This window comes from Melospiza georgiana, chromosome 1 (genome assembly GCF_028018845.1).
Source record: "Melospiza georgiana isolate bMelGeo1 chromosome 1, bMelGeo1.pri, whole genome shotgun sequence".
Taxonomy (NCBI): Eukaryota; Metazoa; Chordata; class Aves; order Passeriformes; family Passerellidae; genus Melospiza; species Melospiza georgiana.
Window position 1 is genome coordinate 59,475,337 of NC_080430.1, and position 15,252 is coordinate 59,490,588.

The 15,252-nt window shown below is 44.6% G+C and overlaps 2 protein-coding genes across 2 annotated transcripts; both read left to right on the top strand.

Moving 5' to 3' along the window:
- Positions 1-1,688: 1,688 nt before the first annotated feature.
- On the top strand, positions 1,689-8,835 carry LOC131082171 (cohesin subunit SA-3-like). Its single transcript, XM_058021882.1, has 9 exons — positions 1,689-1,718; positions 2,247-2,406; positions 3,533-3,593; positions 4,359-4,428; positions 5,113-5,209; positions 5,315-5,451; positions 5,644-5,740; positions 6,972-7,048; positions 8,660-8,835. Exons 1-9 carry the CDS (start codon positions 1,689-1,691, stop codon positions 8,807-8,809), a joined length of 879 nt encoding a protein of 292 aa, XP_057877865.1. The 3' UTR covers positions 8,810-8,835.
- A 617-nt stretch (positions 8,836-9,452) lies between these two features.
- LOC131087812 (uncharacterized) lies at positions 9,453-14,404 on the top strand. Its single transcript, XM_058031649.1, has 7 exons — positions 9,453-9,926; positions 10,402-10,475; positions 10,795-10,918; positions 11,887-11,978; positions 13,267-13,315; positions 13,504-13,557; positions 13,951-14,404. Exons 1-7 carry the CDS (start codon positions 9,453-9,455, stop codon positions 13,957-13,959), a joined length of 876 nt encoding a protein of 291 aa, XP_057887632.1. The 3' UTR covers positions 13,960-14,404.
- The last annotated feature ends 848 nt before the right edge of the window (positions 14,405-15,252 follow it).

Sequence of the window (15,252 nt, forward strand, 5' to 3'; positions counted from 1 at the left end):
CCTGGGTGAGTTTTCCTTCAGGAATTTTGTGGGAATTTTGGGATTTTTGTGGGAATTTTTGGGGAATTTTGGGATTTTTGTGGGATTTTTGGGGTTTTCAGGAAGGAGCAGGATGGGGAGGGCTTTGGGATTTTCCGGGGGAACTCGGATCCCATTTTTCCCTTCCCTGCCTCATCCCAGATTCCCAAAATTCCACAAATTCCCAAAATTCCCAGATTTTCTCACAACCGGAACCCCCAATTCCCAAATTTCCCCCTTTTTTTCCCAGGATGTTCCCCCAAATTTTTTTCCAGGAGTTTTCCCTGAATTTGGGATTTTTTCCCCAATCTTTTTGATTTTCTTGATTTTCTCAGACTTTTCTCCCAATTTTTCCTGAATACTTTTGCCAGATATTTCTGATTTTTCCCTAATTTATCCTGGATTTTTCCCAGTTTTCCCTGGAATTTTTCCCTATTTTCTCAGGTTTTTCCTCAATTTTCCCCGAATTTTTCCCAGATTTTTCCACAATTTTCCCCGTATTTTTCCCCCAATTTTTCCCAATATTTTTCTCATCTATTTCCAAATTTTTTCCCAGATTTTTCTGATACTTTTCCCAGATTTTGCCCCTAATTTTCCAAATTTTTTTCCCAATTTCTCCCCGCAATTTTTCCTGATGTTTCCCAGATTTTTCTGATTTTTTTCTCTGTTTTTTTTTCCCCATTTATTCCTGGAATTTTTCCCAATTTTCCCCAGATTTTTCTGATATTTTTCCCAATTTTCCCCTGATTATCCCTGGAATTTTTGCCAATTTCCCACAGATTTTTCTGATTTTTTTTACCCAATTTTTCCTGGAATTTTCCCTTCATTTTTCACAATTTTCCCACCAATGTTTCTGGTATTTTTCTGATTTTTTTCTGTATTTTCCCTGATTTCCCCAATTTTTCCCCCAATATTTTCCCTGATTTTTCTCCCTAAGTTTTCCCCAAATCCCCTCCAATTTTTCCATATTATTTTTCCCCGGTTTTCCCTGATTTTTTTCCCCAATTTTTCCCAAATTTTCCTGGATTTTTCCCCAATTTTTCCATATTTTCCCCCTGATTTCCCCCCAATTTTTCCCAATATTTTCCCCCAATTTCCCCTGGAATTTTTCCCAATTTCCCCCAGATTTTTCTGATTTTTTTTCCCATATTTTTTCTCCAATTTTTTCATGGATTTTCCCCTAATTTTTCCATATTTTTTCCTGATTTTCCCCCAGTTTTCCCCAATATTTTCCTGATTTTTTTTCCCCTGACTTGCCATGGAATTTTCCCCAATACTTCCCAATTTTTTCTGACTTTTTCTCCAATTTTTTCTCCAATTTTCCCAATGTTTTCTGTATTTTTCTGAATATTCCTCACCAATTTCTCCTGAAATTTTCCCCAATTTTCCCCCCAATTTTTTCCCAAGTTTTCCTTGATTTTTTCCCCATTTTTTGCCCCTGATTTTCCGCAAATTGTTTCTGATTTTCCCCCCAGTTTTTCCCCCCGCTTTCCCCAGAATTTTCCCCAATTTTTTCTGACTTTTTCCCCCAATTTTCCCTGACTTCTCCCCCAATTTTCCCCAATTTTTTCTGACTCTTCCCCCAATTTTTCCCGTGACCTTGCCCAGATTTCCCCCCGTTTTCCCCAGTTTCCCTGTTTCTGCTCCCAGGTCTCTGTTATTGGGGATGGATGGACAACGTCCACCCCGAGGACCCCGAGGTGCGAAACTATGGGGGAATTTATGGGGTTTTGGGGCTTTTGGGATTTGGGATGGATTTTTGGAGTTTGGGTTTTGGAGTTTGAAGATTTGGGGGATTTGGGATTAGGGGTTTGGGGTTTGCGGAATTTGAGGTTTGGGGAATTTGGGCTCTGGGATTTGGGAATTTGGGCGTTGGGAATTTGGGGTTTCAGAACTGGGGTGTGGGATTTCAGGGATTTGGGACTTTTGGGGTTTGGGGAGGGATGCACAACATCTACCCTGAGGACCCTGAGGTGGGAGCAGCAGGGATTTAACGAGATTTGGCAATTTGGCTTTTGGGGTTTTGGGAATTTGAGATTTGGGAAAATCCCAGATTTTGGGAAGATTTGGGGTTTGGGAATTTGCTGTATGAAATGTTGGAACTTTGGGTTTGATGTTTGGGATTTTGGAATTTAGGATGTTACTATTCCCATCATTCCTGTTTATTCCCATTGTTATTCCTGTCATTTCTATTTTTATTCCCATTATTCCCATTTTTCCCATTCCAGGTGAAGTCCAGCATGGAGAGGCTGTGTTCCCATTCCCAGTTTTCTCCCCATTGTTGCCATTTTTCCCATATTTCCCAGGAGGGATTGGTGAAATCCAACATGGAGAAGCTGACGTTCCACGCGCTGTTGGCGCTGTGTTCCCATTCCCCGTTTTATTCCTGTATTTTCCAGGAAGGATTGATTAAGTCCAACATGGAGAGGCTGTGTTCCCATTCCGCCGGGATTTGGGTAAAAAATGGGGATTTATGGGATTTATGGGGTCAGAAATGGGATTTATGGGGTTAAAAATGGGATTTATGGGGTCAAGGATGAGGCTTTGGGGTCAGAAATGGAGATTTGGGGTGTGGGATCAGGTGTGCAAGAACTTCAGAACCAACAACATCCAGTCCTGATCACCAAAACGTTCGCCAGGGTGGGAGTGGGGTAAAACATGGGATTTGTGGGGGTTGGAATGGGATTTATGGGGTCAGAAATGCGGGATTTGGGATTGGGAATGGGCAGTTTGGGTTTGAGGTCAGGGATTTGGGGTTCAGACTCAGGGATTTGGGGTTTGGGATTTGGGGTTTGGATTTGGGGTCTGTGCTCAGGGATTTGGGGTCAGGGTTCGGTCTTCAATATTGTTTATTAATTCTTATCTACAAAGTCGTCTCCCAGCAAGACAGCCGTGGGCACACTGACCTCCCTCTGGGCGGTCGTCTATTTTTATACTAAAAACCACGTATAAGATATTTACCTTTACCTTCCAGTACCTTTCACCCTTATTGACAAGTGCACATTTAGTGTGAACCAATCCCAGAGTGCCAGCATCACCGCCAAAGATGGATGACAAGAAGAGGAGAAGGACAGGGCACGCCCTAGTTCCTCCATCCTGTCTCCTAAAACCCCCATGTACCAAGATCCCAAAACCTGTGTTTTCATCCTGTGAATAATTAATTCTTACACCACTTTTCCCCGTGTGAACCTGGTGTCCTCACAGAGGTGCGGCATCCCGCGCAGGGTCAAAATCCAACCACCAAGGACTCCTGGCAACATTCCAGGAACCCCCAGTCCATAGGTGACCCCTAATCTACAGGATGCCCCCATTTCCCGAACACCTACAGCCCTCCAGGCCCCTACATCCCACCCAAACCCCAAATTCCCGTCAGAATCCCCAAATTTTGGGGGTTTTGGGAATTCCCCCTCCCGGAGCGGCCCCGCTGTTTTGGCGCCACGAGCCGCGTGACAGACGAAGCCACGCCCTCTTCTGCATGTGAGCCCGCCCCTTTAGTGCACGTGACCGCGTGTAGCCACGCCCACAGCGCGTGCCAGGCGCCATTTTGTTTTGAAGCGAAGCGAGGCGGGCGTGAGGTGCGTGAGTTTTTTTTTGGGGGGGAAATTTGAGGTTTTGGGGGATTTTCAGCCCTGTAAAGGCGAGGGAGGGCCATGAGGGGTTCGCAGGTTCCTTGAGAGGGGTTTTGGGCAGCTGAGAGGTTCCGACCCTGCCCCTCAGTGGGAGCCGAGGAGTTTTTGTGAAGGGGGAGCTTCACTCCCTTCATTCCAGAGGGGTTTTCTGAGGGGGGGGACTTCATCCCTACCCCTCAAATTGCGGTTTGGGGGAGTGTGAGAGACCAAAAAAAGTCCCGACTTTCTCTCTTTGGGGAATTTGTGAGGGGGGGCTTCCACTCTCCTCATTCTACAGGGGTTTTCTGAGGGGGAGCTTCACCCCCACTCCTTAAATTGGGGTCTGGAGGGGTCTGAGAAGCTCCTTGGTTTGATCCAGGGGCTTTGGGGGATTTTTCGGGGAGATTTTCAGGGGTTTTGGGGGCTTTGACCCCCAAATTTTAGGGACGGGCTTCATTCACCCCCCAAATTGTGACCTGAGGGAATTTTGGGTTCTCTCTCTTTTTCCTGAGGGAATTTTGAGCCTTCCACCCCTCATTTTTACCTTTTGAGGGAATTTTGGGCTCCTCCTTTCTCCTGAGGGACCTTTGGTGCTCCCCCCCTCCATTCTTTCCTCTGCGTGGGTCCCAGCCTTGAGAGACCCTAAAGAATCCAATTTCCCACCTGTTTTTCCCACCTGGCCCGTGGATCCCCGGCGCTCCCCTCGGCTCCGTCCCTCGGGCTGCTCCTCAGGATTCTCCTCCAGCCCCGCTCCGGGCTCGACCCCGCGGAGCAGCGGCTCCGCCAGCTCCCCCCAGAGCCCGTGAGTTCCTTCGGAATGGCTCAAAAATCCTCAAATTCACCTTTCCCCAATAATTTTCCCTAGATTTCCCAACATTTCCTAATTTCTGACCCATTTTTGCCACGTTTCCCCCCCGCCATCCCAGCTCGTTTTTATCCCCTTTTTTCCTAATTCCAGCCTCATTTTCCTCATTTTTTTTCCATTTTTTTCAGTTTCTCCCCATTTCCACCCTCATTTTCTTCAGTTTCCCCCCCCCCATTTTCCCTGTTTTCCCCCAATCCCATCCCCCCATTTTCCCCTCATTTTCCCTATTTTTCCATAATTTTCCCATTTTTTCCCTAATTTCCTCAGTTTCCCCCCTATTTTCCGTTTTCCTCGTTTCTCCCAATCCCATCCCATTTCTGCCCCATTTTCCCCATTTTTCCCTCATTCCCTCATTCTCCCCCCGTTTTTTCCATTATTTTCCCCTATCATTTTCCCAGTTTTTTCTCTCATTTCCTCCCCCATGTTCCCCATTTTCCCCCTTCATTTTCCCCAATTTCCCCCCCTCATTTCCCCAGTTTTTTCCCCATTTCTCCCATCCCATATCCTTTTCACCCCATTTCCCCCTTTCCCCTCCCTTCCAGCCCCACTTTCCCCACCTCACCCCCAAAATTCCCGGTTTTTCCCCCAAAATTTCCGGTTTTCCCCCCCAAATCCCCTCAGGGAATTCTCGGACGATTCCGACTCCGGCAGCGACTTCGAGGTCTCTCCGCGGGCCCGGAGCAAGCGGGGCCCGCTCCGAGCAGCCCCCAGGAGCTGCGTAAGTCCCAATTTTCCCTAAAAATCCCCCTTTTTTTAGGGATTTCCACCCATTTTCCCTCATTTTTGTTCATTTTTCCCTGATTTTTCCCTGTTTTCCCCTCAGTCCCCGAAGCGCTCCCGCCTCTACCCCGGGGATGGGCGGGACCCGGAGCCGAATTCCCTGGAGCAGAATGCCCAGCAGAATTCCCTGGAGCAGAATTCCCTGTTCAGGCCGTGTTTTCGGGAAAAGTGGCCACGGAGGTACCGGAAAATCGAAAAAATCCCTGAGGGGGTTCCAGAATTTCCAAGATTTCCCCCAAATTCTTTTTTACCCCTAAAATCCCCATTTTTTCTCCCAGAATTCCCATTTTTTTCCCCCAAATGCCTTTTTTTCCTCCCAAATTCCCCCTTTTCCCCCAAAATTCCCATTTTTTCCCCCAAACTCCTGCTCAGACGCTGGTGGATGAGTGGCTGAAGCGGTACCAGCGGGACAAGGAGGACGCGTTCCTGGAGCTGCTCAACTTCATCGTGCGCTCCTGCGGCTGCAAGGGTGAGAAATGGGGCTAAAAACGGGGAAATGGTGTAGAAGTCCATCCGAAAATCCTTCATTTTTTGCCTCACAATTGTCATGAGAAAAGACTACCGAAGAGTTAAAAATGCTGAGCCGGTTGGGAAAGAAAGTCTCCTGCTTATCTAGTGTGTTCACAAGTGATGCTTGCAGAACACGCCATGCTGTACTCGAAGGGGGCATGCTGCCCTTTTCTGGACAATTGAACTGGACTTTCTTCCAAACTCCTGAGCTGGCTGGACTGAGCTCTGGGGTGGCTCCCCCCCGCTCCATGAGAAGACCCCTCTTGCCTGTCTTCAACCACCGTGACAGACCAATAGAGATGCGAATCCCCTCATCAAGGAACCAAGAACCCCTCTGGCACCCTATTGACACCCCCATGGCACCCCCCTGGCAACCTCCTCCCAGAGACTGGGAAGCATTCGGCCATGAAAACAATGGAATTTCAGTTACCTTCCCCCAACCAAGAACAGTATATATATTGGGGTTCGGCCCGACTGTCCTTTGAGATCTCCCCAAGACGTGTACCAGCGAGTTTCGGCGGCGGGACCCCGAAGACATCACGTCTTGGTAGCTATACCCCATTCCCTGACCTTCTTTCCTCCCTTTTTTTTTCCTTGTCTTACCCTTCTCTTCCCCGGATCCCTTAACCAAACGCATATTTAACTGTGGTTATAATCAATAAATTGCACCTTGTTGATTTGTTACTGCAAAGCCCCTGTGCCTCTTGTTGGTTATTTTTGCACCCAAAAATCATTCGTCGCCCGTTTATTTCGGGCGGACCTTCACAAATGGGGAAAAAAAATTTAGTGAAAAAATGGGAAAAGAACTGAAAAAATAGTCAAAAAATGGGGAAAAACCAGGGAAAAAACGGGATAAATGAGAGAGTTCCTGGAGCTGCTCAACTGCACCGTCTGCTCCTGCGGCTGCAGGGGCGAGAAACGGGGGGAAAAATGGGGAAATGGGGAAAAAATGAGGGGGAAATGGGGAAAAACTGGGGAAAATGGGGGGAAAAAATTGGGAAAATGGGGGCAAAATGGGATGGAGATGAGGGAAAATGGGGAATTCTGGGTCTGGAATTGGGGGGAAATGGGAAAAAATGGGATTGAGATTGGGGGAAATGGGGAAATACAGGGCTGGCATGGGGAAAATGGGGAATTTTGGGAATTGTGGGATTTGGGGCTGTGAAAAAAGGAAGTTTTGGGATTTTCAGGTGTGGTGACCTCGGAGATGTTCCTGGAGCTGCAGAACTCCGAGATCATCCAGAGGCTCGCAGAGACCTTCCTGCAGGTACTGGGGGATTTTCTGGGAATTTGGGGGGATTTTCTGGGAGTTTTCTGTGGAATTCTTGCTGTTGGCCCTGGAATTTTTGGTTTATTTTCCCTGGATTTTTTGTGTATTTATTTCTTTATTTAGATTTATTTCCAGGTCTCCCCGGAGTCAATTCTGTCTCTGAATTTTTGGTGTGTTTATTTGTTTACTTGGGTTTGTTTCCAGCCCTCTCCAAAGCCTCTTTGTCCCTGGATTTTTGGTGTCTTTTCACTGAATTTTTGGTGTATTTATTTATATTTATTTATTTGTTTGGATTTATTTGCAGCCCTCTCCAGAGTCCTCTTTGCCCCTGGATTTTTGGTGTATTTTTCCTGAATTTTTGGTGTGTTTATTTATTTATTTGGGTTTATTTCCAGCAGTCTCCAGAGTCCTTTTTGTCCCTGGATTTTTGGTGCATTTTCCATGGATTTTTTGGTGTATTTATTGATTTGTTTTTTTTTCCAGGCCTCTTTGGAATCTCCTCACTCTCTGGATTTTTGGTGTATTTATTGATGTATTTGGATTCATTTCCAGGCCTCCCTGGAGTCCCCTCTCTCCCTGGATTTTTAATGTATTTTCACCAAATTTTGATGTATTTATTTATTTATTTGTATTTATTTCCAGGCCTCTCTGGAGTCCCATTTGTCCCTGGATTTTTCATGCATTTTTCCTGAATTTTTGGTGTATTTATTTGTTTATTTAGATTTACTTGCAGGCCTTCCCATGTGCCCCCTTTCCCTGGATTTTTGGTGTCTTTTTTCTGGATTTTTGATGTACTTATTTATTTATTTGGATTTATTTGCAGGCCTCCCCAGAGTCCCCTCTCCCCCTGGACTTTTGGTGTATTTTCCCTGGATTTTTGGTATATTTATTTCTTATTTGGATTTATTTCCAGGCCTCCCTGAAGTCCTCTTTGTCCCTGGACTTTTGGTGTCTTTTCCTTGGATTTTTAGTGTATTTTCCCTGAATTTTTTGAGTTTTTATTTATTTGTTTGAATTTATTTGTAGGTCTCTCCGGAGTCTTTTCTGTCCCTGGATTTTTGGTGCATTTATTTGTTTGGATTTATTTGCAACCCTTTCCAGAGTCCTCTTTGCTCCTGGATTTTTGGTGTCTTTTCCCTGAATTTTTGGTGTATTTATTTATTTATTTGGATTTATTTGCCAGTCTCCCTGGAGTCCCCTCTGCCCCTGGATTTTTAATGTATTTTGCTTGGATTTTTGGTGTATTTTCTGTGGATTTTTGATGTATTTATTTCTTTATTAGATTTATTTCCAGACCTCCATGGAGTCTTGTTTGCCCCTAGATTTTTGGTGTCTTTTCCTTGGATTTTTTTGTTGCATTTATTTATTATTTGGTGTTTTTAGGAGTCCCCACAGTACCCATTGTGCAGGAATTCCCATCCCTGGCACTGATTCAATTTAGGTTTGGACGGATTTTGGTGTATTTGTATTTATTTATTTATATTTCTGTATTTTCCAGCACTCTCCACAGTACCCATTGTGCAGGAACTCCCATCCCTGGCGCTGGTTCTGGGTGGATTTTCGGTGGATTTTTGCTGTATAAATATAGATATATTTTTATATTTCCAGGACTCCCCAGAGTTCCCTGTCTCCACGCCCAGCCGTCGGTGGCGCCGGTTCCGTGTGGGTTTCTGTGAGCTGCTGGCAGTGCTGGTGCTCCGTGGGCAGCACCAGGAGCTGCAGGACGCTTCCTCATGGGCTGCCTGCATTTATGGATAGATTTACATTTACATTTACATTTACATTTACATTTACATTTACATTTACATTTACATTTACATTTACATTTACATTTACATTTACATTTACATTTACATTTACATTTACATTTACATTTCCAGGACTCCCCAGACTATCCATTGTCCATGACCTCCCCTCCATGGCGCCGGTTCCGTGTGGGTTTCTGTGAGCTGCTGGCAGTGCTGGTGCTCTGTGGGAGCTGCAGGACGCTTCCTCATAGGCTGCCTGCTCTCGTTCCTCACCTGCCTGGCCAGCTCCCAGTGTGGCCCTTCCGCCACGCCGGCACCCTGGCAGCTGGGACTGCACCAATTCCTGCACTTTGCCTCTTCTTCCTGGTTATTCTCCGTTTTCCTTCTTTTATTCCTGATTTCCCCCACTTTTTTTTCTGATTTTTTTCCTGAATTTTCTCACTTTTTCCCAGTTTTTCCCATTTTTCCTCATTCTTTTCCCGTTTGTTTTTTCCAAGTTTTTTCCGAGGTTTTTCCTTGTTGTTTCCCTTGTTTTTCCTAATCCCTCATCTTCCCCCATTTTTTCCCCATTTTTCCCAGTTTTTCCCATTTCTTCACTTTTTTTTTTTACTTTTTTCTCCCGTTTTTTCCCGTTTTCCCCAGCCCTGAGGCTGATGAGCTCCCTGCTGGGAATTTCCTCATGTCTTCGCTGTTTTTTTCCCATTTTTCACGTTTTTCCCATTTTTTCACCTATTTTTTCCCTTTTTACCCCATTTTTTTCCCATTTTTTCATCTTTTTTCCCTTTTTTTCCCGAACTCCCCATTTTTTCCCCCATTTCCCAGCCCTAAAGCTGATGAGCTCCCTGCTGGGAATTTCTGCCCTGGTTTTTCCCATTTTTAACCCTTTTTTCCCCCATTTTTTCACCTATTTTTCCCATTTTTTAACCTTTTCACCCTTTTTTCCCATTTTCCCCATTTTCCCCCCCAATTTTCCAGCACTGAAGCTGATGAGCTCCCTGGTGGAGGTGGTGCTGGGGGTGGGGCAGCAGCAGGAGAATTTTCAGCGCCAGTTTGGGGCAGAAAAGCGAAAAAAGCCCGGCCGGAGGGGCAGCGAGCGCCTCGAGGGACTCAGGGACAGACAGCTGCAGGTGGGCACAAAATGGGCTGAAAAACAGGGATTTGGGGCAAAAATGGGGAAAAAATGGGAAGAAAAGGGCAAAACCAGTGGAAAAAATGGGGGGAAATAGGGGGAAAATGGGGGAAAATCAGGATTTTGGAGGTTTATAGGTGAAAATTTGGGAATTTTGGGGCATTTTGAGTGGGATTTGGGGTGGATTTGGGGATATTGGGTGGATTTCAGTGAATTTTGGGGGGTTTTAAGTGAAAAGTTGAGAATTTTGGGAATTTGGGACTTTAGGGGAAAAGTGGGGGATTTTGGGGGCAATTTGGGGGATTTTAGGTGAAAAGTTGGGGGATTTTGAGAGAGTTTGGGGTGTGATTTTGTGGATTTTGGGGGGAATTTTGGGATATTTGGGAATGTTTGAGGATTTTGGGGCATTTTGGTGAATTTGGTGGAATTTTGTGGGATTTGGGGAAATTTGGGTGGAATTTTGGGAATGGCAGCTGAGGGAGCAGCAGGAGGACCTGGAGCTGCTGATGAACACCATCTTCAAGGGCATCTTCGTGCATCGATACCGGTGAGAAAATGGGGAAAAGTGGGAAAAAATGGGGAAAAATCAGGAAAAACGGGGCAGAGGGGAGGTTTTGGGGGTCCAGGGTGGATTTTATGGGATTTTGGGGGGATTTTGAGGGATTTTGGGGTCAAAGAGGAGGATTTTGGGTGATTTTGGGTGGGTTTTGGGGTCAAAGGGGAGGATTTTGTGTGGATTTGGGGGATTTTGGGTGGATTTTGAGGGATTTTGGGGTCAAAGGGGAGGATTTTGTGTGGATTTGGGGGGATTTTGTGTGGATTTTGGTGGATTTTGGGTCTGATGTGGGGAATTCTTTCCGGGACAGGGACGTGGCGCCCGAGATCCGCGGGATCTGCATGGAGGAGCTCGGGGTGTGGGTGAGGAAACTCCCCAGCTCCTTCCTCTCTGGCAGCCACCTAAAGTACCTGGGATGGACCCTGCACGACGAGGTGGGCATGCAAAATGGGGGGGAAAAACAGGGAAAAAATGGGAAAGAAAGAATTGGGAAGAAACGGTTAAAAAATGGAGAAAAATGGGGGAACATGGGAAATTCCTGGGGTCCTTCCTCACTGACAGCCACCTCAGGTACCTGGGATGGACCCTGCACGACGAGGTGGGCATGGAAACGCGGGGCAATTGGGAAAAAGGAAAAAATGGGGAAAGAATATGAAAAAATGGGCAAAATGGAGGAAAATGCGGAAAAAATGGAACAATGGGGAAAGAAAAAAAAAAAAAAAAGAGAAATCCTGCAGTAAATTGGAAAGAAAGATCCTGGGAAAAATGGGGAAAAAATCCCAGTAAAAATGAGAAAAAGTCTGGGAAAATGGGAAAAGAGTCCTGGGAAAAATCCTGGGGAAAAAATTGGGAAAATCCTGGGCAAAATGAGAAAAAATCTGGGGGAAATGGGAAAAAAATCCTGGGAAAATGGGAAAAAATTAGGGAAAAAATTGGGAAAAAATTCAGAAAAAATTGGAATAAAATCCAGGAAAAATCCCAGAAAAAATAAAGGGAAAAAATCTGGAGGGAAAATCCTGGAAAAATCCAGAAGAAATGGAGAAAATCTGGAAAAATGGGGGAGAACCCAGGAAATCCTGGAAAAATGGAGGGAAATGCCACGAATTCTGGGGAAAATGGGAAAGACTTGTAAATAAATGGGGGAAAATGAGTTGGGAATGAAGAAAATTGAGGGAAAATGGAAAAATGGGGGGGGAATGGTGAAAATGGGGGGGGAAATTGGGGAAGAATTGGGAAGATGGTGGAAAATTGGGGAAAAATGTGGGAAAATTGGGGAAAAATTGGGTGGAAATTGGGGGGGAAAATGGGGCAAAATTGGGGAAATGAGGGGGAAAATGGGGGAAATGTGGAATTTGGGAATTTGGGCTGTAAAATTCCCTGTTTTTTTTTTTTTTGTTTCCAGCATGGGGAGGTTCGGCTGCGCTGCGTGAGGGCCCTGCAGGGAATTTATGGAAACCCCTGGGGCCCCCCTGCTCAAGAGAGCCCAGAGCCTCAGTGAGAGCCGGATTTGGGGGAAAATGCGGGAATTTGGGAAAATCCAGAATTTACTGGGGGCAAAAATGGGAATTTGGGGGAGAAATCCTGAATCTGGGGGGAAAAAATCTGAATTTTAGTGGAGTTTGGAGGGGGAAAATCTGAATTTTAGGGGGCAAAACTCTAAAGTTGGGGAAAAAAAATCCGGGTGAAAAAAAATCCAATTTTGTGGGGCAAAAATCTGAAATTCGGGGGAAAAGTTTTGGGGAGGAAAAAGGGAATTGGGGGAGGGGAGAAAGTCTGAATTTTTTTGGGGGGAAAAATTTGAATATTGTGGAAAAAAAATCCAATTTTAGTGGGCAAAAAAGCCGAATTTTGGCAGAAAATAAAAAATTTTGGAGGGGGGGGAAAGAAAACAAAAAAAAAAGGCTAAAAAAATGCCCTCAAATTTTGGGTTTAGAAAATGAAATTGTGGGTTAAACCAGTGGAATTTTGGTTAAAAAGCCCGAATTCTGCGGCCCCGGCCTGTCGGGCCCTGTCCATCCCCACCCTGAGCTCGAGCACGCTCAGGGAGAACTCCCGCTCCTCCCCCACCTGCACAGCTACGGCAAAAACACACCCCAAAATCTGGGGGGAAAATTCCTGACAATCCAAAAAAACCTCAACATTTTGGCGTTTTTCCACCCCACATTGACGAATCCAGGAGGACTTGGGAGTCCTGGTGAGGAAAATTTGGGATTTTTGGGGGAAAATTTGGAATTTTGGCAGGAAATTTGGGATTTTTAGGGGAAATTTGGGATTTGGGGGGGGTAATTCAGGGATATTTGGGGGGAGGAGTTCGGAAGATTTTTGGGGAGAAATTGGGATTTTCAGGGAGGATTGTGGGGGGGGGATTTTCAGAGGTTTTTGGGGGGGGAAATTGGGGATTTTTTGAGGAATTTGGGAGATTTTGGGGGGGGGGATTTGGATTTTGGGAGGAAATTTGGTATTTTGGGGGGGTTTAGGAGATTTGGGGGACAATCAAGAATTTTTGGGGGGGAAATTCGGGAGATTTTTGGATGGGATTTGGGATCTCAGGGCAATTTGATAAAATTTTGGGGGATTTTTGGGTGAAATCTGGGACATTTGGGGAACTTTGGGGGATCCTGGGAGGGATTTATGGAAATTTGGGCGAAAATTTGAAAGATTTGGGGTATTTTGGGGGGATCCTGGGTGGGAGTTTTTGGAGGGAGGGTCCTGGGATCAATTTTGGGGGGATTTTGGGTGAATTTGGGGGATTTTGCGTTCTTTTTTACCCTTCCCCCACCAGGCAGAGCCTGATGGATGAAGAAGAGGAGGAGATCCCAAAGTGCTCCAAAGTGAGACCCCAAAAAACCCCAAAACCCCCCAAAAATTTGAAGGCAAAAAACCCCCAAAGTTTGAGGAAAAAAACCCCAAAAATTGGGGAAAAAAATTCCCAAAATTTGGGTTATAAAACCCCCAAATTTGGAGGAAAACCCCCAAATTTGGGGAATTTTCTCCAAAACAACTTCTGGGATTTCCCCAGAGATGCCTGAAGAAGGCCTGGAGCTTTTTTGACACCTCCAGCTCCGACTTCAAGGTGAGATTTTGGGGATTTTTTTTTGTTTTTTTGTTTTTTGTTTTTTGTTTTTTGTTTTTTGTTTTTTTTTTTTTTTATTTTTGGGATTCCCCAAAAATTTGACCCCAAACTTTGGCTCCTCCCCCATTAAATATGAACATTTGGGTGAATTTTGGGATTATTTGGGGTTTTCTCCCAAATATTTTGGGGTTTTCACCCCCAGATTTTCCAAGGATGAAACCCCAAAATTTCCCTTTTGTTTTTTGCCCATTTTTGGGTTTTTTTCCACCAAATTTGGGTCCCCAAATTAAATCCTAAAATTCTGATGGTTTGGGGCATTTTGGGGGGAATTTGGGTTTCTTTTTCTGTTTATCCAAAATATTTTGGGGTTTTGTCCCTCTCTTCTCTTTCTAGACTATCTGAAGCCAGAATTCCAAATTTCCCTTGGAGTTTTTTCCCATTTTTTGAAGTTTCCAGCCCAAAATTTCTCATTTTTTTCCCAGTTCAAATTCCAAAACCGTGCTTTTTGGGCCATTTTGGGGGGAATTTTTGGGATTTATGCCAAATATTTTGTGTTTCCCACTCCTTTATCTCCTTCCAGATTTTCTGGGAATGGAAATCCCAAATTTCCTCCAAGTTTTTCCCATTTTTTTGCCCTTTTCATCCCAAAATCCAGTTACAAATTGAGCATTTTCAAACATTGTTTTGGGAATTGTTGGGATTTATACCAAATATTTTGTGTTTCCCACCCTTTATCTCCTTCCAAACTTTCTGGCAATGGAATCCCAAAATTCCTCCCCAGATTTTTCCCATTTTTTGCCATTTTCACCCCAAATTCCCCCAGTAAAAAACTGCAGCAACTCCTTCGTTTCTGGACTCTTCTTTTGGGAATTTCTCTGGAATTTCCTGGAAATTTCAGGGTCTTTTCCCAAAATTTTGGGGTTACCCTTCCTGTATTTTCTGACCTCAGAATTCTCAATTTTCCACCCCTTTTTTTCCCATTTTATTCCCATTTTAACCCAATAAAAACACCGACACCTCCCTTGTTTCTGGACCTTTTTTTTTTCCGGGAATTTCACTGGAATTTTTGGGGGATTTCTTGGAAATTTCGGGATCTTTTCCCCAAATATTTTGAGTTTCTGTTTCTTCTCTTCCCACGCTATTTTAGGAGCAGAATCCTGAATTTTCCACCCCTTTTTTTAACCTTTTTTTTCCTGTTTTCCCCCATTTCCCCCTCAGTGAAAACACCGTCACTTCTCTCATTTTAAAGTGGTTTGGGTTATTTTTGGAATTTCACTGGAATTTTGGAATCTTTTCCCAAGTATTTTGGGATTCCTCCTCTTTCTTCATTTCCCCATATTATTTTAGGAATAGAATCTGAATTTCCTCTCCTTTTTTTTCCCTTTTTCCTGCAATATAAACAGCGACACTTCCACTACTTCTGGGCTGGATTTTTTGTGGAATTTCACTGGAATTTTTTTGGAATTTTGTGGTCTTTTCCCCAAATATTTTGGGTTTCCTCTCCCTCTCCTCTTCCCATGCTATTTTGAGAGCAGAATCCTGAATTTTCCACCCCTTTTTTCCCTCATTTTGTCCCCAAAATTCCCCAATAAAAACAGCAATACCTCCCTCATTTCTGGGCCATTTTTTGGGGGAATCCCACTGGAATTTCTTGGGAATTTTGGGGTCTTTTCTGGAATACTTTGAGATTCCTCC

What these genes read in the sequence shown, in the direction of transcription:
- LOC131082171 (XM_058021882.1), top strand. Translation starts at nt 1,689, where the DNA reads ATGGACAACGTCCACCCCGAGGACCCCGAG. An exon ending in TCCACCCCGAGGACCCCGAG is followed by an intron (nt 1,719 to 2,246) that starts GTGCGAAACTAT and finishes TTCCCATTCCAG; the next exon opens with GTGAAGTCCAGCATGGAGAG. An exon ending in GCCAGCTCCCCCCAGAGCCC is followed by an intron (nt 4,429 to 5,112) that starts GTGAGTTCCTTC and finishes AAATCCCCTCAG; the next exon opens with GGAATTCTCGGACGATTCCG.
- LOC131087812 (XM_058031649.1), top strand. Translation starts at nt 9,453, where the DNA reads ATGAGCTCCCTGCTGGGAATTTCCTCATGTCTTCGCTGTTTTTTTCCC. An exon ending in TCAGGGACAGACAGCTGCAG is followed by an intron (nt 9,927 to 10,401) that starts GTGGGCACAAAA and finishes TGGGAATGGCAG; the next exon opens with CTGAGGGAGCAGCAGGAGGA. An exon ending in CAAGAGAGCCCAGAGCCTCA is followed by an intron (nt 11,979 to 13,266) that starts GTGAGAGCCGGA and finishes TTCCCCCACCAG; the next exon opens with GCAGAGCCTGATGGATGAAG.